This window comes from Sander vitreus, chromosome 9, assembly GCF_031162955.1.
Source record: "Sander vitreus isolate 19-12246 chromosome 9, sanVit1, whole genome shotgun sequence".
Taxonomy (NCBI): domain Eukaryota; kingdom Metazoa; phylum Chordata; class Actinopteri; order Perciformes; family Percidae; genus Sander; species Sander vitreus.
Window position 1 is genome coordinate 26,797,179 of NC_135863.1, and position 26,369 is coordinate 26,823,547.

General features: G+C 40.7%; 1 protein-coding gene across 1 annotated transcript in view; it reads left to right on the top strand.

The window, feature by feature from the left end:
• The window catches only part of LOC144523967 (inactive N-acetylated-alpha-linked acidic dipeptidase-like protein 2), a 59,263-nt gene extending 33,401 nt beyond the window's left edge, over positions 1 to 25,862 (top strand). The window contains exons 4-7 of the mRNA XM_078259938.1: positions 4,079 to 4,240; positions 21,087 to 21,186; positions 23,998 to 24,037; positions 25,801 to 25,862. Of these exons, the coding sequence (XP_078116064.1) occupies positions 4,079 to 4,240; positions 21,087 to 21,186; positions 23,998 to 24,037; positions 25,801 to 25,862 (364 nt within the window). The remainder of the gene's footprint in view (positions 1 to 4,078; positions 4,241 to 21,086; positions 21,187 to 23,997; positions 24,038 to 25,800) is intronic.
• Positions 25,863 to 26,369: the final 507 nt, after the last annotated feature.

A 26,369-nucleotide genomic window follows, 5' to 3' on the forward strand; every position in this document is an offset into this window, starting at 1 on the left:
ACCATAAAACGGCCTTTACAGTGAAAACACACCAGGCGCGTGTGGCCCGTGTAGCGTAGATACGTGCCTGATCGTGCGCCTGGCCATTCATACTGGACGCATAGTTCTCCGTGCCGTTCACGAAGCGATCCTTCTCCTCTCTGCTCTCTCTCTCTCTCTCTCTCTCTCGTTTCCTTTTGAAATGTTTTATTTTTGTAAAGTATCCGGCTGCACTGTGGTCTTTCTGTATGTGATTATCTGCCTGACTTGACACATACGCTCACGTCTCGCACAAGAAATAGAGGAAACACCGAAATTATCGCTGCAGCGTGCGGTCCGACGCGGACGCTATGCGCCTGGTATGAACGGACAGATTAGATAACATGGGCGCCGGAAAAAAAATTGCTGCGCTACGTTGCTTAAACGATTGGTGTGTTTTCACTGTTAGGGTGTTTGGTGTGAATCAGAAAGTAATGTTTTTACTTTATCAGTCTGTGTTGGAGAGCATTCTCAGGTACGGCATATCAGCCTGGGGTCTCATTTATAAAACTGTGCGTAGAATCCTTACTAAAAGTGTGCATACGCCCAAAAACCAAAAATGGCATTCGCCAAAACAAATTCAGATTTATTAAACCGTGCATACGCTCATCTGTAAGCAATGTTCCCTTTATAAATCACAGATTACCCACAAGTGTGCGTACGTGAATCAGCCTCTTATCCCGCCCTGTAAATGCCCATTTTTAACCATAAATAGTCAATGCAAAGCACCTTATGAATGCTGATAAGTATGTTAACGACCCTGGCAGTTCTTTCGTCGCCGAATCATGATGACTGGCGGAGAAAAAGCAAAAAACTTCTCAGACGTTCAGGAATTGCTGCAAATTGAATTATAATTTTGGCCTGTTCTTGCACAGTGTAGGTAAACCTGATCTATAGACTACCTATATTAATAATACCGTCCAAAACGGCAGGCATTACGGCACTCGGGGACAGCTTCGATATACCAGACCTAGATTTAACAGAACTATATATTATATCCAAACAAGCCTTAGTGATAAAGTTGAAGATTATATATAATATTTAATTAAAAAAACACACTTAGCTGTCTGCCATTTCCCACTGGAAACAGCCGGTTGCCCACAGAGTGGCAAGGACCTGTATTTGGACCAGGATGGCACGGTTCCGTTGTGTTGACTTCTGTACTGGACCCAATTCAGTACATAGACCCAAGAGCACAGCTTTAGGAAATTTAAATTAAGTCATCTTCATGGTCCCTGAAGTCTCTTTCTGTCCTGAATCTTCCATTGGGGGTAGTCCTCCTGCAGTGCCAGCAGTGCCATAATGCAGCATTAGGCACAGGGGTCACCGCAGTATTTATATGTTTTACAACAGAGTAGGGCTTTGACTTTTGCCCCAAATCATATTCGAAGTTTGTTTGTTTATTAATATTAATATTTGAATATATTTGAATATTTATTAATAATATTTTGACCATTAAATGCCTTCAGTAAGACCTATATTGGTATAAGTTGTATATGTTCTGTCCACCAGAGGGCAGTGTATCAGTCAATGTCAATAGGCAGGCAATTACGTTTTCAGAAGAAAAACACATTGCCGCAACTGTTTTTTTTTTTTTAAATTATGAAAAGTCAGACCCTGGATTAAACACAAACAGTAGCCTATGCTTTCGACAGAAATTTCGGAGCTTTCACCGTAGCCTACGTAAGTGGTCTGATGTTCATACTTGTGCGCTGGTGTGTGCGTCGAGGCGGCGTGGGTGTGTGTGTGTGTGGGGAGTGTGTGTTGTGAGAGAGTGACGGTGATTACCGGTAGCTTCAGAGCGAGTAGCGACTCTAGAGTCATAGCGAGAGAAACAAATCGTCTCCCTTGTGTTTTCTGACCACGGTGGGGAATCTGGAGCAGGAAAAGTTAACCCTCTCCTTGATTTCACGTTGTTCATGGAGAAAGAGAATCAGGAAATGAGTCGGGGGAAATGCGCTACCAAGCCGCAGCCGAGCGACGTGCGTCGCCGCGACGTGTAGTTACATTTTGAAATGCGTGAAAAAGCCTCGGAATCTGAATTGAAAACAAGGTTTACAAGCAAACACATTTACAAAAAATAATTTCCATAACAGGTTCGAAATTCGAATATTAAGGGCTGCCTAATATTCGTTCGAATATCGTTATTTTTTTAAATATTCGAATTATATTCGAATAACGAAGTTCGGAGTCAAAGCCCTACAACAGAGTGATTGCCAAAATCACAGCATTAACTAGTGGTATCCCTCATCCCGAGATACAATTTGAAGATGAAAGAAAGTGTAATAGGTAAATACACTTTTCTTCATGCAGGTTTTGTCACAAACAGTAAGTTCGGACTGATAAGTGCTTAACGGCTGTATTTCCAGACTTTGACATTTGATGATATATGCACAGTATTAAAGACATATATTTAGTTATTTAGGCTACACACTGTGCTCTGCCGTTATCTAATGCTAGAGTATTTGATGCTATCCTGTATTCCATGCAGTTGAGCCATCCCCTCCTCCTGCGCTCCTAGCGGACAATGTGACGGTGAGACAGCGCCGATTAAATATTAAGAACAAATTTTTATTTAAGATTTGAGTTGGGGGTGTTTATGGAACAATTATCACTCAGTACAAGCGCAGATAACACTGCTGGATTTAATCTTCATGATAACGTGGATGATATAGAGTGACAATATTACGAGTAATCGTTATTCCCACATTTACTTTCTGCAGTCTGACTTCAGTTCACCACCTCACCATCTGCGTCGCCAATTACCATTGTGTCCAAGATGTGTGTACGCATGGGTCAGAGTTTGCGTGGAGGACCGCACATTCTCCTGTCAAGTTTGCGTACGTTGGCATACGCACATTTTCAGCCCTGTTTTGTGCGCACGCCACGTTTATAAATGAGACCCCTGGTTTGGTAATCTCTCTGCTCAGCTAAAATCTAAACTCCCTCGTCTGGTACAGTCTGCTGTGAAGGTGAGGACTGAAAACCTCTTCCTTTCTTTTTTTAGGGAGAGTTTTATCCGATCCGTCGCACATCCTCCAACCCGAGTATGAGTTCTTACCATCCAGCAGACGATACAGAGTCCCCAAATGCAGAATGAACTGTTTTAAACACTCATTTGTGCTTACATCAAATAGAATGTTAAACAATAATACTTTTTGAGGCCGTATGGGTTGTGCAATAATATCATGGTGTTGTGTTAATGTGGCCTGTGGCTCATTGTTGTTGTTGTTGTTTCCATTTATTGATCTTAATTGTAAATGCAGTTAAAGTTGTCAGCACCGGAGTCCAATACAAGTTTTTCCAAAGGGACAATAAAGTATATTGAATTGGATTAAAGTTATTGGGCAATTATTAATTAGTCAATTATTAAAATGTAAGTTTTCCGTTTTGAAACTGTGAAAAATCGCTTTTGCCAAACCCACCAGATTCCGTTTAAATAGCCGGTAATTTTATGATCATAAAATACACATTCAAATTTGACAGAAATGAAATCAAAACTCGTTCTGGTTCATCTTTCCACTGTTTCAACAATCAACACTCTGGTTTGGGTGAAATAAATCCTTAATTTACCCATTTATATGTGGAAATATGCTGGCTCCATACGTGCTAACAGTATTGTTTATTTAAATAGAGTCTGGTGGGTTTGGTGATAGATATTTCTGAGCTGTTTCTAGTTAAACAAAAAGGATTATACCTTTAACAAAAAGGTATATCTTTGTAGGGATCATTTCCATAATGTTGTCAGACACTTAAAATAATAATCTGAGCCTGCACTCACACAGCACTTTTAGTGGACAAAATTAACAATGCACATTTGCCCTATATGATTACATTGCAGCCCAGTTTGCGGCTGCCGGTTACAGCGTTCTCGCTCAATACTGGACCAGTTTGAAAGATTATTGTTAACATTAGTCATTTAGACACCAATGCATGGGAAAATAGGGTCCAGGTGGATAAAAAAACAAGGTCCACTTCTAGCTTTTTTCAGACCATCTTATTCACTTTACCCAGAGCTAATCTCTTGATTCATTTCTGACCTCTCTCTCATTCTTTATAGGTACTTCCTGGCAGGGGTGGGGCTTTTTGTCCTAGGTCTCCTGATTGGCTGGTTCACTCACACACCTGTTGTGAAACCACCTGTTCCTCCATCTGACAGCTCAGACCTGCTGGAGGAGCTGCTGAGAGGAATCACAGCCGACAAGATAGACGCTCTTCATAGGTAAGCTCCCAAGTTGCACTAATAAAAAAAAAACATTTTACTGAAAGAATTACACTTTTGTTGAGGACACAACGTGGAAACAAAGGCAGTCAAGGCCGGTGAAATTGGTCAGATCCAGTGTTGTAATGTCACAAAGGACAAATACTTTGTTACTGTACTTAAGTAGAATTTTTACGTATCTGTACTTCACTTTGTTATTTATATTTCTGGAGCTTTTTACTTTTTCTCCACTACATATCCTAAATGCCATGCCTACTTTTACTCCGATACATTTCCCCTAAGCATCTTCTTCACTCGAAACTTGCAAGAAATGTTTTACGTACGTTGGAGTGAAAGATTCTTTCTCGGAATTTTTTTTTTATTCTGTTTTTCTCTTTGGTGACTTGATGTTTAAGAAGGTGTAGAAACCCCGAATATTATGCTTCGCTATAAGGAAGCCACAATAAAGTTCATTTTCAAAGTTATTCTTTATTTTTACTTCTAATAGTTAAGTACAATTTATAGAGCTTTTTCACGGCAGATATGTTGACATGTCATAGTAGGAAAAGCACAGGTGTATTCAGAACTATTAATGATGGCTGCATTCCACTTAGGAGAGGCCCTGGTATTGTGCGTGCTGACTCACTGAAATGGCTTACTGGGACACTTGATGGAATTGAGCCATTGTTAAGGTTATCAATTTCAGCTGTGCTTTTCCTACTATGACAAGTCAAAATGTCTGCTGTGAAAAAGGTCAATATCAGAAAATTACTTTTGATACAGTAAATATCAGATACTTTAAGACTTTTACTCAAGTAGTATTCTAAAAGGAGACTTTTACTTCTACCAAAATCATTTTCTGGTAAGATACTTGTACTTTTACTCAAGTATTGCTTTCAAGTACTTTGTACAAGACTGGTCAGATCCACTCATCAACTCACGCTGGCTTCTCAGTAAGAGAGAGCTGCAAGTGGTTGCAGAGACTTGTTGAATAGAAAACAGGCACAAGACAAGTTTCAAAATGTAGAATGTAATAACTCCTCTTTTCGTTATGACCATGATCATTTCTGTTTCACACCTATAGTTCGGTGGACTCGGTGCAATTCGGGGGTGAAGATGCAACATTGTTGCATTTTTCATTTGGGTCAGTTTGCTCTCACACTGCACGTTGTCAAAAGAACCAAACACTATAAACACACGTCACGCGATCGAGAACGTCGCTTGTCTATTGCTGGTCTCAGAAATAATGGAGTAACACCACATTCATAACGTCTCGGGTTTTCTGGTTCTGCTTTAGAGTTTCTAATAATTTAGAAGAAGGCGAACAATGAGCAGCTGACAGACAGCGAGTGAAGGAGAGAGATGATGATCACACAGACGACCAGCGATGTGTGCTCAGTCAGAACAGCTTATGGATCTGAAAGTTATCATCCCTTAAATCATATATAAGTCCGTAAATTCTGTGCAAGGAGTTCGGATAAGCTTTCACGCCAGCCCAAACGAGGTAGGTGTGAAAGCAACCTAAGTTGCCAAACCTAACCAAACATAAACATAGAGGTGTCAGACCATATTGAGTTGTCTTACAGTGATCTGTATTTTTGAAGTCACATACTCCTATATTGTTCTTCTAGATATATTGGGGGTGCCAGATCAGAAAATGGTGGACTTGAACTTGTTTATACAGAAATGAGTAATTAGTTAACACTAGTGATGAAGCCACTAAAAGAAGGATAGAGAAACACAACATGTGAGAAGAAAAGAGGATTGTACAAAGGAGTTGGAAAGCAAAGCAATGGTGTTATGATGAGTTGAGTTGAATGGATTTTCAAAGAAGGTGACAGAAAGGTAGGAAAACTGAGAAAGAGGATCATAGTTTGATGCTCCCTAAGTCTATGATCACCACTATCAAAACTCTGACTTGTTGCCTTTGGCCAGGCACTGATATATCCCTAGAGGAAGGGAAAAGAATCAGAGATAGTAGAGAGACAGAGCTGAAGCCAGTGATAACGTTCTCTCCACTAGGTAGCAAATCTGTTTTTTAACACGGATACAAACCTCTGTCAACCCGAACACTGCCTTCTCCAAGCCAAAGGATCACAGGACGACTGGGTGTATGAGATAACTGGCTTTACCACTGAACTGAGACAATCATTTCACCATGGTTTCCCTCTCTGAGTTTTACTCGCTTTTAATTATTTATTTCCTCACATTTATATTTCAATAATAAACATGCCAGAAACATCCCCACCCACCCATCCATAACTGCCAAAGACCCACACATAATATCTTAACTATTAGTGAGGAGGACGTGGTATTTTCTTTACATACTACTAGTCCTCATTTTATTCATTTACTCATATTCTTTTTTTTCAGTGACCTCTAGAACTCTGTGTCTGTCGGAATTGTGAGATGATGTAAGGTAGATACAGCCCCTCATTATCTTTTTCTCTTGAACTAATGTAGTTGACCTTCAGTGTACAATAAGCCACGTTTTCACAAACTAGATGATTATTAGCTTATTAGAGATGAGATTCAACCGAAACATCCAGTCAAGCGGTTCAAGTCAAGTGTTCATGTTATGGCTTTGATCTTCGGACCTTATGAAATTAAATAATCTAGTCTGCAACTAATTTGCAATAGTGAGTTGCCTTCAGTAGCATCATTTACTGCCAGTCTGAAGTAAGTGTGTGGAGATCAGGGCAGAGGATTTACATACAAAGTGCTAGACTACAGTGGGGCAAAAAAGTATTTAGTCAGCCACCAATGCAAGTGCAAGTTCTCCCACTTAAAAAGATGAGAGAGGCCTGTAATTTTCATCATAGGTACACTTCAACTATGAGAGACAAAATGAGGAAAAAAAAATCCAGAAAATTACATTGTAGGATTTTTAATGAATTTATTTGCAAATTCCTCGGGAAAATAAGTATTTGGTCACTTACAAAGAAGCAAGATTTCTGGCTCTCACAGACCTGTAACTTCTTCTTTAAGAGGCTCCTCTGTCCTCCACTTGTTACCTGTATTAATGGCACCTGTTTGAACTTGTTATCAGTATAAAAGACACCTGTCCACAACCTCAAACAGTCACACTCCAAACTCCACTATGGCCAAGACCAAAGAGCTGTCAAAGGACACCAGAAACAAAATTGTAGACCTGCACCAGGCTGGGAAGACTGAATCTGCAATAGCTAAGCAGCTTGGTGTGAAGAAATCAACTGTGGGAGAATAAGAATAAGAAATTGGAAGACATACAAGACCACTAATAATCTCCCTCGATCCGGGGCTCCACGCAAGATCTCACCCCGTGGGGTCAAAATGATCACAAGAACGGTGAGCAAAAATCCCAGAACCACATGAGGGGACCTAATGAATGACCTGCAGAGAACTGGGACCAAAGTAACAAAGGCTACCATCAGTAACACACTATGCTGCCAGGGACTCAAATCCTGCAGTGCCAGACGTGTCCCCCTGCTTAAGCCAGTACATGTCCAGGCCCGTCTGGAGTTTGCTAGAGAGCATTTGGATGATCCAGAAGAGGATTGGGAGAATGTCATATGGTCAGATGAAACCAAAATAGAACTTTTTGGTAAAAACTCAATTCGTCGTGTTTGGAGGGGAAAGAATGCTGAGTTGCATCCAAAGAACATCATACCTACTGTGAAGCATGGGGTAGAAACATCATGCTTTGGGCTGTTTCTCTGCAAAGGGACCAGGACGACTGATCCGTGTAAAGGAAAGAATGAATGGGGCCATGTATCGTGAGATTTTGAGTGAAAACCTCCTTCCATCAGCAAGGGCATTGAAGATGAAACATGGCTGGGTCTTTCAGCATGACAATGATCCAAAACACACCGCCCGGGCAAGGAATGAGTTCTAAGAAGCATTTCAAGGTCATGGAGTGGCCTAGCCAGTCTCCAGATCTCAACCCCATAGAAAATCTTTGGAGGGAGTTGAAAGTCTGTGTTGGCCAGCAACAGCCCCAAAACATCACTGCTCTAGAGGAGATCTGCATGGAGGAATGGGCCAAAATACCAGCAACAGTGAGTGAAAACCTTGTGAAGACTTACAGAAAACGTTAGACGATGAACTTTTGTTATTGACCAAATACTTATTTTCCACCATAATTTGCAAATAAATTCATTACAAATCCTAAAATGTGATTTTCTGGATTTTTTTTCTCATTTTGTCTCTCATGGTTGAAGTGTACCTATGATGAAAATTACAGGCCTCTCTCATCTTTTTAAGTGGGAGAACTTGCACAATTGGGGGCTGACTAAATACTTTTTTGCCCCACTGTATGTGGCTTTCACAAGGGCGTAACTTTGGGTTCAACATTAGGGGGGTGAAGATCTCTACTTTTGAGTAGACATTTTCTGCATTCTGGTGATTTTTTCTGCAAAAATGTGTGCCTTTTCTGCATCAATTTATGGTGCAAATGTCTTTATTTAGATAAAGGAAATTCTAGTTTACCCATTTAGGCCGGATATGCGTTGCCTTTGTGTTGGCATTTGTGTTGGCATTTTAAACTCTGGTCAATTTATGAGGACTATGGTTAACTGCTCCTCAGATTTCTGCAGGGTAAATCCAGACAGCTAGTTAGACTGTCTGTCCAATCTGGGTTTTCTGTTGCACGACTAAAACAACTTTTGAACGTTTCGAATGTTCCACCAAAACAAGTTCCTTCCCGAGGCTATATGCAGAGGCGCCGTTGCTTCGTAAGGTGCTTAGCGATGCTCAAGATGATTGTAATTGGTTTAAAGAAATGCCAATAAACCAGAGCATGTTTTTATCCCATACCGGAATGCTGTGTGGACTAGCCAGACCCTCCTCCGCAGCGCTGTGGAAGAAGGTCTGGCAATGTGAGACTGGTTTTGTTTTAACACGATTTTATACCAAACCAAGAGGTATAAACTTGCCTTGAAACATGCCTTGAATTCTCATATAAAAGCCATTATTCTAACAATGGCGAGGAGCACAACACAAACAAATAAAAACAGGTTGCTAATAAAGGCTGGGTAAAAAAAAAACATGGGGTGGAATATTTTTTGAGAATAAAGTCGTAATAAAATAGGTTGCTTCTACTCATATCAGAATCAGAATCAGAAAGGGTTTTATTGCCAAGTACGTTTTTTTAACACATACAAGGAATTTGTTTTGGTGTTGTTGGTGCACGTTACACATTCTCTAGATGGAATATTAAACAATATAAGTATAGGTATAAACAATATAAGTATACATACACAGTATGTATTAAATTAAAAATAAAGATAGAAATAAAAAAAATCTGCATTACAGCAGAGAGAGAACAGTGGCATGAAGATGGAGTGTCAGGGTGGTTTCCGGGCCTTGTTAATAAGGCTAGTGGCAGAGGGGAAAAAGCTGTTCATGTGACGTGAGGTTTTGGTCCTGATGGACTTCAGCTTCCTGCCAGAGGGGAGTGTCTCAAAGAGTTTGTGTCTGAGGTGGGAGGGATCGGCCACAATCTTTCCAGCACGCTTTAGAGTCCTGGTGGCATATAGGTCCTGGAGCGGTGGCAGATTGCAGCCAATGACCTTCTCTGCAGACCGAATGACACGCTGCAGTCTGCCCTTGTCCTTGGCAGTAGCAGCAGCGTACGAGATGGTGATGGAGGATGTGAGGATGGACTCAATGATGGCTATGTAGAAGTGCACCATCATTGTCTTTGGCAGGTTGGATTTCTTCAGATGCCGCAGGAAGTACATCCTCTGTTGTGCATGTGCATGTGTTAGCATTTCCTGACAGTCCATAGGCTATTGTAAACTGCAGTCATTTAGACTATTTAGAAGAATGTTTGGCGTGTGGTTACAGTGTGCTGTATTTCCTCTGACTGGTAGCTCTGTGGCACTGTCTCTGCGTCCTTCTCTCTTATAGACACCTTTGCAATGTTCTGGATCGTCTCCCTACTTCCCACTGAAAAGCTTGGGGTTTGGACTGTTTTCTGCACTTTATCAGAGGTGGTGAAGTTAAAATTTGTGTTGAGCCACACAATGGAGAGATGTATGCCTGATCTGAAGTGTGTGCTGTTTTCCACCTCGGATGAAGAGCAGCGCACAGCCACTTCCCTACACTTTGTTTCATCCAGAGTCCCAAATGGGGTTCTCAGACAGTCAGATAGGGATACTATATTCCGACTTCTCTGAGTTTGTTTTTTAAATTTTGTTTTTTAAATTTTCTCGTGTGACTCGTTTTAAGCCTGGAACCAAGCCAACAAGCTTCGAGATGAATCGTGACCATAAAACATTTGATTTGGCACATAAGAACATTTTGAAAATGGTAACAGAGGCAAAGGTACAAGATTGTTATTAGTTCAGTGATGGTTGAAACATTTATGTACCAGTATATCTTTATGTGTAAATAAAATAAAAGTAGGGAATGGTGTGTGCTTCTATGCATTGATTTTCATTACTTTTTTGACATAAAACTGATGCTAATAATTCATTTTCCAGCTTGGCAAGTCTCCAACAATGATATATTGTCAGTCATGGCTCCACTTTGTCCCCAGAAATGTAGTCTGGTTTTATATAAGTGGGAGAAGACAAATAATGTTATGCAAGAACTTTTGCCATAGCTGAGGTTGTAGTGAACGAATGATCCTGGAGTAATTCTGCCAGAAACTCTAATGGGTTGGCGCATTCATTCAGTTAACAGCACATGTTCCTTTGTACTCAAACCTATACATTTTCCATTGGCCTGATCATTATATCATTTACAGTGGTAGAGAAAGTGAAATCGACACATTAAACGTACAATATGTAACTTTCTGCCGCTAGGGGTCTCTCAACCAAAACAATGGATTGAAAACACAGATTTTGATGATGTTGGGAAGTTGCGTAGAATTATGGGAGTTGTAGTTTTTACCTTCGCTGGTTAGAATGCATCTATTCTTAAGTTTACCCATTCAAGTTTATTCATGTTACGTTTAGTAACATTTATTTATGTCATTCTAATAAAATAGCTGCATTTTCCCAAACATAATTACGTTTTTCTTGATTCGATCTGTATTGGTAGCTGACCAGTTAGCTAGTGAGCCAGCAAGCTAACATTAGCCAGCAGCTAAAACCACAGTGACAACTATTACAATATATTTCACATGTCAATGTCACCTTTTGGATGGTTTCAACACTGGGCGGACGGGGTTTGTTGTAATGCTAGCTAGCGACTCAATGAGGCTGAGAGACGGGTGTGGGTGGGGATTGCCGTGGGAATCTCCGGCCGGGACGGCAAGGAAGGTTGATGGCCATTGTGCAGCAGCAGAACATCTCCAAGCTGCCCGGAACGATCTCCCCCTTCACTTTTCTTTAATCTTAACTATTCGTTTTGGTGCTTAACCCACCTTTTGTCGGGTTAATTTAGCTAATTGTAAAGACACCTAAACACGAAGGTCGGAGAAATTCGGCAGGGAGGAGATTTTCGGCACGAACACCGGTAGCGCTAACGGAGATGTAGCTAACATTATAGATGGCCGCTGTTGTGACTCGGATCTGGGTCTGGGTCTGATATTGTCTGTTTCCCCGACGCTTCACTAAACTGCTGTTAGCGTCGTAAGCACCCGGCACCGGAGTTAAGTGCTGTATAGTACTTATAGTACTGTATGGATTGCTGTAATGATAGTGGCTGGCTGTTGGCTGGCTATGGGCTAACGGTAACTGGCTATTGCTACATGTCCCGGCTGTGTTGTCAGCTCTCATTCCGAATGAAGGCTCTTTGAGCTGGGGGAGTGAGGCAGACAGACCGGGGTGTGCTAGCTGGCTAAATTAGCATTAGATCAGTCGTCTATCTATACAGCTAACGTTATCATTACTGGTGAACTCATTCAAAGCGCTGCTTTTATCCGTGATGAAAACAATCATGCTACTAATAACTTTATGAGCTTGTTGAACAATGTTGTAACCCTATAATGTTATCCACCAAGCATTAGCATTAACGTTAGCTACTTGTCAACCAACACATTGTAGTAACGTTAAGCTGGATCGATTTTGATATGTATCAATAAATAAGATCTCTGCTGTATTACTGTGTTGCAAAGTGGCATGTAATTAATCACAAAATGATGCCTTGTGGCAGAAAAAGCAGTATTACGGTTAGGAGTATTTTTTTCTGTGACATTGTATGATGTACAATTACGCTCTAATGTATCATCTGGGTGCAGTGTTTTGACAGAAGTTACAAGTAACTAGAGGGTGAAGGGATCCCGTCCCGTGTCTGAAAATAAAATAACTGATTTCTCTGGGTTTGACATTTGGTGAAAACATTTGGGATACTCTAACTACACAACTAAAATATATAACATAGGTATGGTCGTTTTTAGACATTTTAATGCAGAAATGTTACATACTGTACCTTTAAAGGAGCTATAAAGACAAAAAAAGACCTAAGAGAAATATAGACTAATGATACAGTGGGGGAGCATATTTAAACAGCTTTGACACCAGACAGGGTAAATATATCTGTGTGAATAAATTGCTGTTTGGTTTGTGGGATTCCCAATACGTGATTGATTAAGTAATTGTTATATCTGCCCGAGTAGCTCCATATTCAATGAATGACAAAAATGTGTTGTGAAAGACTGTCTTTAGCACAGATGGATGACTTCTGCTTGTTTGAATTATTTTATGTTTCCCACTCTTCATTGTTTCTCAGCTAAAGGGCCTCCAATGTTTTTCCCTCAATAGGGTTGTAAGGCAAACACAGCAGACTTTTCCCAGCTAGAAACTTCCAATCCAATTTTTTTTCAATTTAAACTTCAAAGAGCTGTGTAAAGCATGCAGAGCTACTTTCAGAGAAACTGGATTAAGTTCAAATCCTTAGAAGATGGTTTCCCACTGCTAGTATCTTAGCCCGTCTCTTATCTCTCCTGCTAATTATACTACTGTAATAAATTCCATCTTACAGCTATAAGGAGGTGCATTGTATGACTTTTGTTTCTCTGCGTATAGTCCCACACATATCTCAAATTTGAACATTTAGTTTGAGAGCTTTTAGAGTGTTTTTAAGGGGTATTCATTGAGCTGCTGCTTTGAAGCCATGGGCTGTTGTTGCTACTGATTCTGGCTGGATGTCTTGGGGTGACAACAAATCTTTATCTAGCTCAGTGGTTCTTAAACGTTTTACACCATGTACCGGGTTTATTCCTTATAACATTATTTATTGTTTGACATTTGTCAGCCACAGCCAAGCTGTACTTCTTCCGTCCTGCTCCAACTGAATCCAAATTTGAGGTAACTCGGGTAATATCTTCTTACTGTTTTGCATCGTTTCCTGCTAGCAGGTGCTGTGGTGGTAGCGACTAGCACTTGCACTCGGTTCACTTTCATCTACTATAGTTTCAACAGGGCTGCTCGAAATATTCTCCTCCTGATCCACACTTCTCTTCCTAATAGTTTCTGTTTCCAGCCAGGATTTCAGTGCTTTTGAAACATTCATTTTACCTCTGCTTACCTTACTTACTCTTGCTATCCCATCTTGTAACTAATTATGGATGTATGCGCACTCCGTTTATCAACATGACTATGTAGCAAGCTAAAGAAGAAGTTATCGTGAATTACATTTCGCTGATCATAGTTTAAGGTATTTTCATTTGAAATGTTGTATTTCTATAGTATTATGCTTTTTTTATTTCTTTCTTTCTTTTTTTCCAATATAGCAGAGATTCCATCCACGTAACACTAGAGGGAGCTCGCGTACCACCAGTAGTACGTGTACCGTAGTTTGAGAACCAATGATCTAGCTCAGGGTTCTACAACAGGGGGTCTGGGTCTGAGTCAGTGCAGGGGGGCCACCAAATTATTCTTAATTTTTAAAAGTTTTTTTTTCAAAAATTGAAAAGTCTTAACATGAATCCAACATATTATCAGCAAATATAAATCCCCACTGCTTACCGGCCTATAGGTAAGGGAGTCACTAAGGTAGCCATCCACAAATACTGTTCAGATTCACTGTGCCACATGTACTTTTAACATTAAAACATAATTTATAAAATCAATTAACAATTATTATTTTAATAGTTTAGTATTCTATGCACTAAAAAGGTATGTATGAAGGCTTTTTGCCGCCCACACGTTATTATAGGCCCAGTTTAATATGCAACTTAATTTTATACAATATTGGTAGTAGGGGTTCCCTGCTCAGTCTCTCTTTCAGTTAAGGGGTCCTCGGCTTAAAAAATGTTGAAGACCCCTGATCTAGCTGATATCTTGCTGTGCTGGCACCAGAACAGGACAACTGGCACTATGGATCACTATCTTGTTATGGTTGCAATGTTGCTGCTGTGCATTCTTTGTTTGTTCCTTGAGTTTTCTGTTCATATTTCTCTTGGCTACGAATGCAGCACGTCATGGACCTCATTTGTCGAATGATAAAATGGATTATGGTGCTAAATGTTTGCCATAGATATTGTTTAGTTTTTTGTGTATTGAGAATCGCATTGTTTCCCTCAATAATGTTCGGTGGGACTGATGACTGTACTTCTTCCATGGGTTTTATCATTTTTTACATATAGATTGCCTCACTAAAAAGCACCTTCAGTTTGTTACATCAAATAAAATCAACATTTAGTTTTGTGGGAAATCTACTGCTACTTCCAGGAAATCCGGCAATTCAGACTTTCTGCCTTTCGTACCTCATTAAACTGCCTTTCTTGTCATAACTGAAATATATATTGACCCAAACATAAGACAACCTGAACCACAGGAAGCATTTAATAAATTAGTGCCCCTAGCTGTAGCAGCAAATACGTCCTCATATTTAATAGGGGTGGGAATCACCAGAGGCCTCACGCTTATATTATCACGATACTTATGTGACATAAGTATCATGATAATATACATGCTATTTTAAACATATTGCAATATTCTGTGATATATTGCAATTCATTACTTTTTTCCAACTTCAAATTTTTTCCCAATTACAAATCATATCCCCAAAATGAAACTTTGTCAACATCTGTTTTATCTAAAAAGATTTAAAAAAAAAAAAAAAGAAGTTTGTTCATCTCATTTCAATTTTATTGCTGCAAAATGGGATTGTCAAGCAGACAAACTGACCAACACATATATAATAATAGATCAATATTTGGCGTCACAATATAACAATATATACAGTATTGCTACGGAAAATCGCGATACTATGCTGTATCGATTTTTTCCCCCACCCATAATATTTAAAACAGAGAATGCAACGGTGATCGTTTTTAAAGCTTTTTTAACATTGTGCATTGGTCAGTTTGGTCAGGTTTGCTTTGCTCCCGTCAATAACGACTAATAATAATAACCCATTGAATAAAACAAGGTAGAATGTTGTTTGTAACACCTTTTTAATAAAATAATGTTTTAAGTACTTTTAGATAAAATTGTCACAAGTAAATGAAATGCAATCATATTTGTAAATTAATGACTTTAGGTATTTAAACACCATAAAAATAAAAGTAAACTGTAGTCTATTTGTATTTCTAATACCAATTAAGCTATCATCCCATTGTGAAAAATAAGCATTGTAGCCTATCAAAATGTCAATAATTGCATTTACCATCGATCACCATGATCTTAAAATTGGCATCAATAAATCTCAACAGTGACCGCCCACTTTTTTTAATGGCACTGGTTCCGGAAGTGTTTATCCCCATTCAGTTGTTTCATTGACGTTTTTAAAATTGCTTATATAAAGAGTTTTAAGTCTGGAACCAAGCCAGCTACGAGATGAATAGTGATGAATAGTGAGCACAAAACATTTGACCTAAAAAACATTTTAGGTACAAGATCGTGAAGAGAAACTATCATAGACTTCAATGGCAGAAGTTTGCTCTAGCCGTTCGTGGTTTTCTGGGTACAGTAAACGTTTCTATGGTAACAGCGAGTTGGACCAATCAGAGACGTTGCTGTTACACTTAGGATTGTGGTCACTGCAGTTTTTCTCCATAAGATCACGGATAAAACATGTTTTTCTTAAAGCAACGTTGATTTCATACAGACTTCTAGCTTCTACAGGAGGAGAAACTTCCGTTTCACAACCACGTAGCTCGTGGTCAGTCTACCTCGGATGGTTTAGACATTATGGCTGATAATCTAAATCCTTTGCGGTGAAAAAGCAATGTATCTCCGAAGGTTTGACTGCTCCTTTGCTGCTTGACCATGGAACTGGTATAGACAGTCGCTTCAGTGTCGACAGTGTTCACGAGAGCGTGACACTGACGTGACGTTATTGTATTTTATACAACACAACATAGCAAAACCAGCAAAATATGGGGCGTCTCAGACCCCTTGACCAACACTTAGGACCTCTTGCAAACCTCAAAACTGCAACGGAACTACAGTCTGTAGTTACGGCAACAACCATAAAGCCAGCAGAAAAACCCCAAGTGTTGCGTTTTGTGTCATTTTTCTGCGGCCCTGTGAGTAGGGAGATTTGGGCACTGTAATATGGAGGGAAGTTTAACATAGTTCATTTAAACATACTACCAACATTATGATACAAAGTTGGTTGAACATCGGCAATGTATTCTCTTATGAGTCATTATCTAGCAGTAAATGAACAATCTTAAACTGTTGTTTTATCACTAAACAAAAAAAAATATTGTTTTGAGGATCTTTTAGATCAGCATACTAGTGCATAGAAAAGCTCAGAAAGGTCAGTTACAGTTAAATGCAAATGCAGTATTGGAAGATGAAAATAATTATAAAGGAATCAACGCTATAACAGCTGTGCATAAAGTACCCACCATTTTAAAAAACCTGATTGTGTGCCTCTGTCAAATTGGTCTGTGTAGGTGGAAAATAAAGGTTTACAAAACTGAACACAAAGTGTTTATTACTACAACAGATTTCATGAGCAACTATTTGGTAACATCAACTGGTGGTAGAGAGTAACACACATGTATCTGAAAACAGAATAAATAATTGAACATAGCCTGGTCTTGAGCCTTAAAGTGAAAACAGTTTATTTAACATCAGCTTATGCACTCCAGCTGATTACACCACTAACTGACTTTGTTCAGTTTAAATTGAAAATCTGTAATTTATTCTGGCATTTCAAAGACTTGCAGATGAGTGGAACCTTTTGTGAAACTAAATGAAAGAGAAGGATTTCAGGAGGTTTTGTTACCTTGCATTGCAGCTGGATGCTTGAAATATCACAAGATCACACCAAAATCTTGTCAGGCTTCAAGTAATGCATTTTTGTCCAAACCACCCTTGTTCAGACCAATCAATTTCCTGTGAGGAAGTACTGGCAGCTGCCGACGTGTTTTTAGTTTTTTGAAGAGGAACAATGCAGATTCCGTCCTGGTTGTGGAACAACGGACCAGCTCTTTACTCTCTCAAGGATCCTGGAGGGAGCCTGGGAGTATGCCCAACCGGTCTACATGTGTTTTGTGGATCTGGAAAAGGCGTATGACCGGTTCCCCCGGGAGATACTGTGGGAGGTGCTGTGGGAGTATGGGGTGAGGGGGTCCCTTCTCAGGGCCATCCAATCTCTGTATGACAAAAGCGCTGTGTCCAGGTTCTCGACAGTAAGTCTGACTCGTTTCAGGTGAGGGTTGGCCTCTGCCAGGGTTGCGCTTTATCACCAATGCTGTTTGTAATATTTGGACAGGATATCGCTGCTCTTTGCAGATGATGTGGTCCTGATGGCATCATCGGCCAGCGACCTTCAGCACTCACTGGATTGGTTCGCAGCCGAGCGTGAAGCGGCTGGGATGAGGTTCAAGTACCTTGGGGTCTTGTTCGTGAGTGAGGGGACAATGGAGCGGGAAATTGGTCGCAGAATCGGCGCAGCGGGTACGGTATTACATTCAATTTATCGCACTGTTGTGACGAAAAGACAGCTGAGCCAGAAGGCAAAGCTCTCGAGGGGTGGGTCATGACCGAAAGAACGAGATCCAGGGTACAAGCGGCCAAAATGGGTTTCCTCAGGAGGGTGGCTGGTGTCTCCCTTAGAGATAGGGTGAGAAGCTCAGTCATCCATGAGGAGCTCAGAGTAGAGCCGCTACTTTGCGTCGAAAGGAGCCAGTTGAGGTGGTTTGGGCATCTGGTAAGGATCCCAACTAGGGAGGTGTTCCAGGCACGTCCAGCTGGGAGGAGGCCTCGGGGAAGACCCAGGACTAGGTGGAGGGATTATATCTCCAACCTGGCCTGGGAATGCCTCGGGATCCCCCAGTCAGAGCTGAATTAATGAAGACACTAAGTACAACCTTTTTGAACCATGCACCCGGTGCACAGACCCTTTATTCTGCCGTCAAACTAGCAAAAGTGGATTTGGACACGTCCTAAACACACCTGCGCCATGCGCTTCACCCCGTGCACTTAGATCATTAAAATACGGCCCTACTTTTTCATTGGAAGAAGGGCTAAGAAGATGGAACTAAATCGGGGCCAAATGTTTTGTTAATTTGAAAAAAATATATATAGTTGAAAAACTAAAGCTTGAAATTTAAAATTTAAGTTTTGGTCTAAAACTTGAAAAATAAAACCATATATTCAAACTAAAAAATAAGTGTACCAATTTTTCTTTCAGTTTGAATAAAATTTTGTTTAAATTAAATTTGTTTAAACTGGACAAAGCTGGAAATGAAGCATTGCTAGCACTAAAGTTAGCATTAACTAATATTAGCTTCACACTAGCTGGTGTTTTTACACTAATTTCAGTGTCCAGCTCAAGTTTTTTTACTTTAACGTGTAGTGTCTTTGTTAACCTCGCTTTGTCAGAATGACCATAACTCGACAGTGGCTGCGGTGCTTCATTTCCAGCTTTGTCCAGCTGTCCACTTATCTTCCCTTTATGTGTTAATGACAAAAAATTGCCACTGCGGGGATAATGTCCCAAAGTATCTATTCAAAAATGCTAATGTCTTTCACATGTCTTACCTGTGCGCTGGCGCCAGGGTTGCCTTGGCGGAGCGGACGCCATGCTGACTGCCGAGTGAATACTGTGGTGCATAGATCCAAAGTCGTACGTGGAAGTGGGAGAAGTCATTGTTCCTGCTGAACTGCACAATCTGGCACAGTTTATTGCTCTTATAGTGTAATTGGTACCATGTGTTGTCCAAAACAGTTTTTTAAATATAACTCTGTCACTGGCATCAGTTTGTTTAGTAAAAATCACATGTATATGGTGGCTAGAAAGCATGCAGTCATAGTTCTCGCAGTATTTCCTTTCCTGAAGGCAACATGACTGAGGAGAGTTTTCTGCCTTCTTTGTTAGGCTGTCACTCATAATTCCACGCCCCTCTGCAAAATCGGGGCCAAAAGTCTGAAACTGAAATACAGATCTGAAACTGAAAAAAAAGATTTAAAACCATAAAAAAAAAAAATTCTGAAAATCTGAAATGTGGTACTGAAAACAAATATAAAAGTGAAAAATAAAAATTTATAATTTATTCAAAATAATTCCACAATTTAATCAAAATGTTATTCAAACTGAAAGGAAAATTGGTACACTTATTTTTAGTTTGAATACATGGTTTTATTTTTCAAGTTTTAGACCAAAACTTAAATTTTCAATTTCAAGCTTTAGTTTTTCAACTATATATATATTTTTTCAAATTAACAAAACATTTGGCCCCGATTTAGCTCCATAAAAGAGCGGCACTGAAGGTTTTTCTCAATGGAAAAAATGTCTTTTGCTCTTCTCCCGGCTTCGGCGAGAGTTTGATTTATCAACTGCTACTACGTCATATGGTTTGTTGAGCTGGTTAAAGCTATAGTGTGTAGTTTCTGTCACCCCCATGAGGAATTCCAAGTAATGACAACTAAACTGTTGGCACGTCCACATGATACAAGCCTTTCGTGATCACGCACAGCCCCCACCCCTCCCCCACGCAGTTGCTAGTAGCCAAGGAGGGCACGGAGGAATAAAAAACATGACGGACTCTTCCGAAGAGGTAATTATCTTCATTCGACTTTCTGCATGCGAAAGTCGCTGGGCGACACCATGTTCTAAACATAGCCATACTAAGAAATACAGAGAAAGTTGGGTGGAGCTGATAGTCTTAATTAGCTTTGTAGCAACTCATTTAGCAATGGCTTGAATGTAACAGATGTTCTTTAATATCAAACAGGTACGCACTAAAGCTTTAAAGTTAGGTAAGAAGATAAGATAAGAAACCTTTATTGTCATTATATTACAATTTGTGAATGCCCCTCCCAGTAGTGCCTTAAAGACTATATTATAACTATATTGGACACATTCGTATACAACATAAAAAAAAAACACATCCACACAGTCAAACACATTCCATGTCGTATATCAACATATACATATATATATCACATATATCATACACAAAGTCTGTGATAGACGGTGATGACATGATGCTTAGTCCAATCACCTACCAAGTAGTTTTCGAAAGTGCCTGCCCTTTTTCAAACAGTTTCCATTGACAGCTTTTCAGAGGGTTCTGTGTAACAAACCATCTGGCGCCTCAGGTTAAAGTTTTTGTGTATGAAAGCTGAACTACATGGAAACAGATTGTGGTGAGAGAGCAGCTGAGAGTGGGCTGAACGTAGGAGTGCTTGGTCACTAGAGTCACCTCTAGGTAAAGTCTTAATCTTAGTGTCCTCATTTAGGATCCTAGTGTCCTGATAGTAGAAGCTCCTCCTGAGCCTCTCAGTGCTGGCCTGGTGTATCCGGTACCTTCTTCCCAACCTCAACAGGGAGAAAATGCTGTTACCCAGGTGATTTGGATCTTTAATGATTATCCGATTTTTCTTGCAGCGCCTGGTGTAAATAATCTTTAGGGAGGATAGGGCACCATCTATTATATGGTATGTAGGCTACAGCTGAACAAACCACTCTCTGCAGGGCCTTGCAGTGTCTGTTTGGTGCTGCTCCCGTACCAGGCAGTGATGTTTCCCATTAGGACGCAGGGGTGTCAGACTGGGGGTGGAAATGGGACTGAGTACCCCAAGGCCCTCATGTTTGGAGGGCCCAAGAAGATGCTAGAAAGAATAGCTGTGGATGTGGGGAGGGGCCCATAGAGAATGCCTTTCTACAGGGCCCAGAATTCTGTGCGACGCCCCTGTCATGATGCTCTTGATGAGCCACATATTGTTCTTGAGAGTTGGTAGAGGCCAAAACATAGTTACAAGAAGAGTGAATAAAGGGACAGAGCACATCTCGCCAAATTCGAAAAACCATGCATCCCAGAGGGGCATACAATCTGCACCAGAATATGCATCTAAGCTCTGAAACGTTAACAAAGTGCCTGTAGCTACCTAAAAACATTAGATTTAAGCATGTATAAGGATTATTTTAGCAACCTATGTCTACCAGAGAGGGCACGTTAGCTATTAGTAAGCTAATGTTGTGTTAGCAAGCTAGGGCACTTGCAAACATAATACTGCATAGATTTCTGATTTATCCACATTTCACTATAACATGTACAAGTTGCATACTTTGTACAAAATGCTTTAGCTTAATTTACAGATGTATAGTTAGCCTAAAACTGGCATTTGGATATTTGACTTGTAAACAAAATGCTTGCTGTAAACATAGGGTGACCAGACATCCCGGTTTGACCAGGACAGTCCCGATTTTGGGTTGCGTGTCCCGAGTCCCGACAAAAGCCTGTCGGGACGCTAAAATGTCCCAGTTTACACCAACCACTATGAAATTGTCCTGGTTGTCAGCGATTACATAGCCGACGTGGTCTTATTATAGCCCGATCATTAACTAAACCCATGTAGAAAGACTAATACAGCGTCCAGAATCCAGCGTTACAATGTATATTTGTAAACATTGTTGCAATGCCTCTTCTTATCTGTCTCATTTTAACCATTCCCTACAGGATTTCGCGGCCTTTTTTGAGAATGTTGTGGCCCAAAATGCCTGATTTTGGGGGAGCTGTCCTCAGTTTACGTCATCGTGTCATCTCATCTCTGGTTTTTCCTGCATCCACCGTATGTGTGTGTGTGTGTGTGTGTGTGTGTGTGTGTGTGTGTGTGTGTGTGTGTGTGTGTGTGTGCACGCGTCAGTCGCGGGGGAACTGAGCAACAGCACCGCCCGCTGCAGAGAGCTGACAGGAATGAAACAGCAGCAGCTTCAGTGACTTTAGAGTGAAAAAAACGTTACAGCGTACATTAATGTTAAAAGGTATACAGGTTGGCAGGATGGTCTGAAATGTCTTTCGCTGTACGTTTTGTTGGTAAATGTGAGATGTTCGAGTCACACACGTCTCCTCTTCATATCAGAAACAAGCTAATTAACTTGGCGACGTACGCAAATTCTGATTTGAACAAAACTTGTGCATAATGATGTACCCACCTTCCCTAATGCTTTAGTTGATGTGTTAGTTCATGCATGAGGTCATGAATGAGAGGCTATGGACTCATACTCATGTCAATTCCTGATGATTCATAAAATATAAAGGAAATCATGAATTGATGCATGAATTCATAATTCATGTACCATTACCGTAAAGTGTTACCATAGCTTTAGTTCTAGTTCCAAATATTGTGTTTAGTGCCATGCAACGAAAAATACCTTTTCACAAAAATTTTCACAAGTTCAGTGGGTGCATTTTCCAACAGAATGCTTTAATTCTGAAAAATAAAGTTGGTCCCACACAAAACTCACTCAATGTCTTTTAATATTATTTCTTAGATATGTAGGCTACATACCAAGAAAATTGATGAATATTAACTGAGATACCCCACTATGTTGTGAGCAGTATGCCTTTGTGTACTGTTGGCAAAACTGTGTCTAATCTGTGGCTATGTCTGACCTGGGGCTGTTCACGTTAAAATGCCTGTGTGTGCAGAAACAACATCATGACAGGGAAGAAGCCGAGGAGGAGAGTGACCATGACAGGGTCATGGGAGCGAGTGAGGAAAAGATGTAAGAGAGAGTGACGATGTGGTAAGGAGTAGGCAAATTAACAGGGACTCTCAGAAAGGGAGGGAGGCTGTGTGTGTGTGTGTGTGTGTGTGTGTGTGTGTGTGTGTGTGCGCCTCATGTCATAACGACAACAAGCAGTTTGGCTGTAACATTAAAGTTAGTGGCTGTCAGGTAACCTAACTGCTTAAGGTTACGTTGAAAATGCTAGCGGTTGTGTAGCTTGAAAAGTCTGTGTGATCTATAAAATCAGTGTTGATACAAGCATCAGTGTTCCTTGAATTGCTTAATTAGCTCTTTTCCAGGGCATATACTACTCCCAGTTTTATTGTAGCTTTTGGGAAGGGTTATGGTTATGGTTATTGTATTCAGCAGACACTTTTGTCCAATGCGACAAAATATGAATCTTACAATAGTTAAAATTAACAGTAAACAGTTTTTAAAGTTGCTAAGCCAATATTAAGCAAAATAGTAATAATAACAACAATGGCAATACAATATCAAATATCAATAATAATAAAAAATATTGCTCGATGTGTAACCAGGTAAGTGTTTGCTAAGACAATGGCCATATAAATACTATGAGGCGAAAATATATCAATGTTGTGTTTCAAGCAGGGGGGGCATCAAACAGCCACTTAGTCTCACATTGCCAACAGTTGTTTTGGGCAACACTATGCTCTGGATGCAGCGACAGTGGCTCTGCAAAATGGTCTCAGGGAGGGATGTTGTATCGACGTGAGTACTTCGTCCGCAGCAATCCCGCCAATCTGTCCCAAAACAATGTCAGTTAGATAGTAAATGCCATAGACATTTTCTTTGTAAATCTTTACAATCATTCCCCGAAAGAATCAAGCAGGCCAACCTAGCAGTTTCTTCACAACTTGCCATTTTCAGCATGTAGGTTGCTAGCTCAAAGTTTGTTGTTGTTCCTGTAGCGAACTGAGTTTGAGAATGGCAACACAGAGAGCGTGGAAGGTGAGGGAAATCCGGGCGTGATGTCAGGCAATTATCTTGGAAATTTACTGCCATTGATTCAGACTGAAAGCCATTTGACCCTACATAGCCCCCAGTAAAAGTCAGTTGGCCTTAGGAAGAAGTTGACTAAAGACAACCTAACATAAAAATAAAAAAACACTACATTTCGAAGAGGTGGTTTGTGAACAGCACCTCCTGTAAACATCCAGCTCTGATTCTAAACTGTGGCCCATTATCCGTCTGTTTACAGGTTCTCATCTACCTTCACTTCACTGCGGCTCATTTCACTGATTACTTCCCCTCCTTGTTAAAGTAGCGTTAATCAGTGAAATCAGCTGCTTTAGTGACTGATTGCAGTGAGTCTCTGGCCACGATAGCATGGCATTTTTACATCAGCCATTTGTGGATGAATTAACATGAACACCTTGCATTCCAAGGCCTTCATCGTATTTTCTTACCCCTTCTATACTGTAACATGTCAATTGTGGCGCACATACTGCATAACCATAGCAATAGCACTTATGCTTCATAATACACTTACATGGAGTTGAATAAAAAACTCCCAAAACATTCTCAACAATATGTTAAACATAATAAGCCTCACATATGTAGCATTTATTGCAGGGCAGTTTACATAAAATGTTATTGTTTAGATGTTAGGGTGAGGGGGTCCCTTCTCAGGGCCATCAAATCTCTGTATGACCAAAGCGAGAGCTGTGTCCGGGTTCTCGGCAGTAAGTCGGACTCGTTTCAGGTGAGGGTTGGCCTCCGACAGGGCTTCATCACCAATCCTGTTAAAATTCATGGACAGGATATCGAGCCATAGTCGGGGTGGGGAGGGGTTGCAGTTTGGTGCACAAGCGGCCAAAATGGGTTTCCTCAGGAGGGGCGTCATCCTTAAAGATAGGGTGAGAAGCTCAGTCATCCGTGAGGAAATCGGAGTAGAGCCACTGCTCCTTTGCTTCGAAAGGAGCCAGTTGAGGTGGTTTGGGCATCTGGTAAGGATGCCCCCCGTGTTCCAGGCATGTCCAGCTGGGAGGAGGCCTTGGGAAAGACCCAGGACTAGGTGGAGGGATTATATCTCCAACCTGGCCTGGGAACGCCTCGGGATCCCCCAGTCGGAGCTGGTTAATGTGGCTCGGGAAAGGGAAGTTTGGGGTCCCCTGCTGGAGCTGCTGCCCCCGTGACCCAACCCCGGATAAGCGGACGAAGATGGATGGATGGAGGTGTTCATATTCAATTCTGTCCACTCCCCTCAAACTGCTGCAAGTTATTTGAGTAAATTAAAAGGTGAATTCCATCAATTTTAAACATAAAAGTATATTTACATATGTTGGCGAGGACTACTGCATATTAGGGGTGTAAATCTCACTGGTCTCACGATTCGATTACGATTATCCTGTCAACGATTTGATATCGCGATGCATCACCTCCTCAATACTATTATATATTGCTACACATGGTTTTCATCAACAAATTCAAGCAGTCAGATATATATGAACTCCCCTTTTATTGTATCTGCTCTTAAAAAAGACACTTCCTGAATGTAGCAGAGTCTGAATACAGCAGACAACAGGCAAAAGGCGAAACCCCAAAAAAGCAGCAACAAGTAACATCAGTAGGATATAACCGATTATGTCACTGCATCGATGCATTTTTATCTTCAAACACAATTTTGAAGTAAATGTCACAGAAACCACTGTGAGTGAATGTTAGGGATGTTATTACCATTCTGTTGGTGATGTGTCAGTGTTTTTGTTCAGGTGCTGTGTTCTCTCATCCCCGGCTTGCTCAGTGCGTGGCGGTGGCGGCAGCACAGAGGTAGACTATAACCTTATTTTAGGCTCATAACGCCACATACAATATTAAATGAAGTTAACTGTTGGCACAAGTAAGTCACACAGTAACGTGAGCTATTTATTAAATAGCTTTAAATAATATTAAACATAGTCTTTGTTTACAATCATTCCCCGAAAGAACCAAGCAGGCCTGCCTTGTTGCACGATCCAATTTTTTTTAAAGCTGTTTCCCGATTCAAACAGAGTTTGAGAACGGCAAGACAACACAAAGGTGAGGGACATCCGGCAAAACATCCGGCCAGGAATACATCCGGCCAGGGATAGATCCAGCCAAGGATACATCCGGCCAGGGATAGATCCAGCCAGGGATACATCCGGCCAGGGATTGATCCAGCCAGGGACACATCCGGCGATAATTGCCTCACATGCGGTGGCGTTGATCCAGACTACATTTCTCCTAATGGAAGTGTTTTGTCCTGTTGTAACGCGTTTGCGCTGGTCGGCCACCGTAGTATTGTAGGTTTCAAATCACC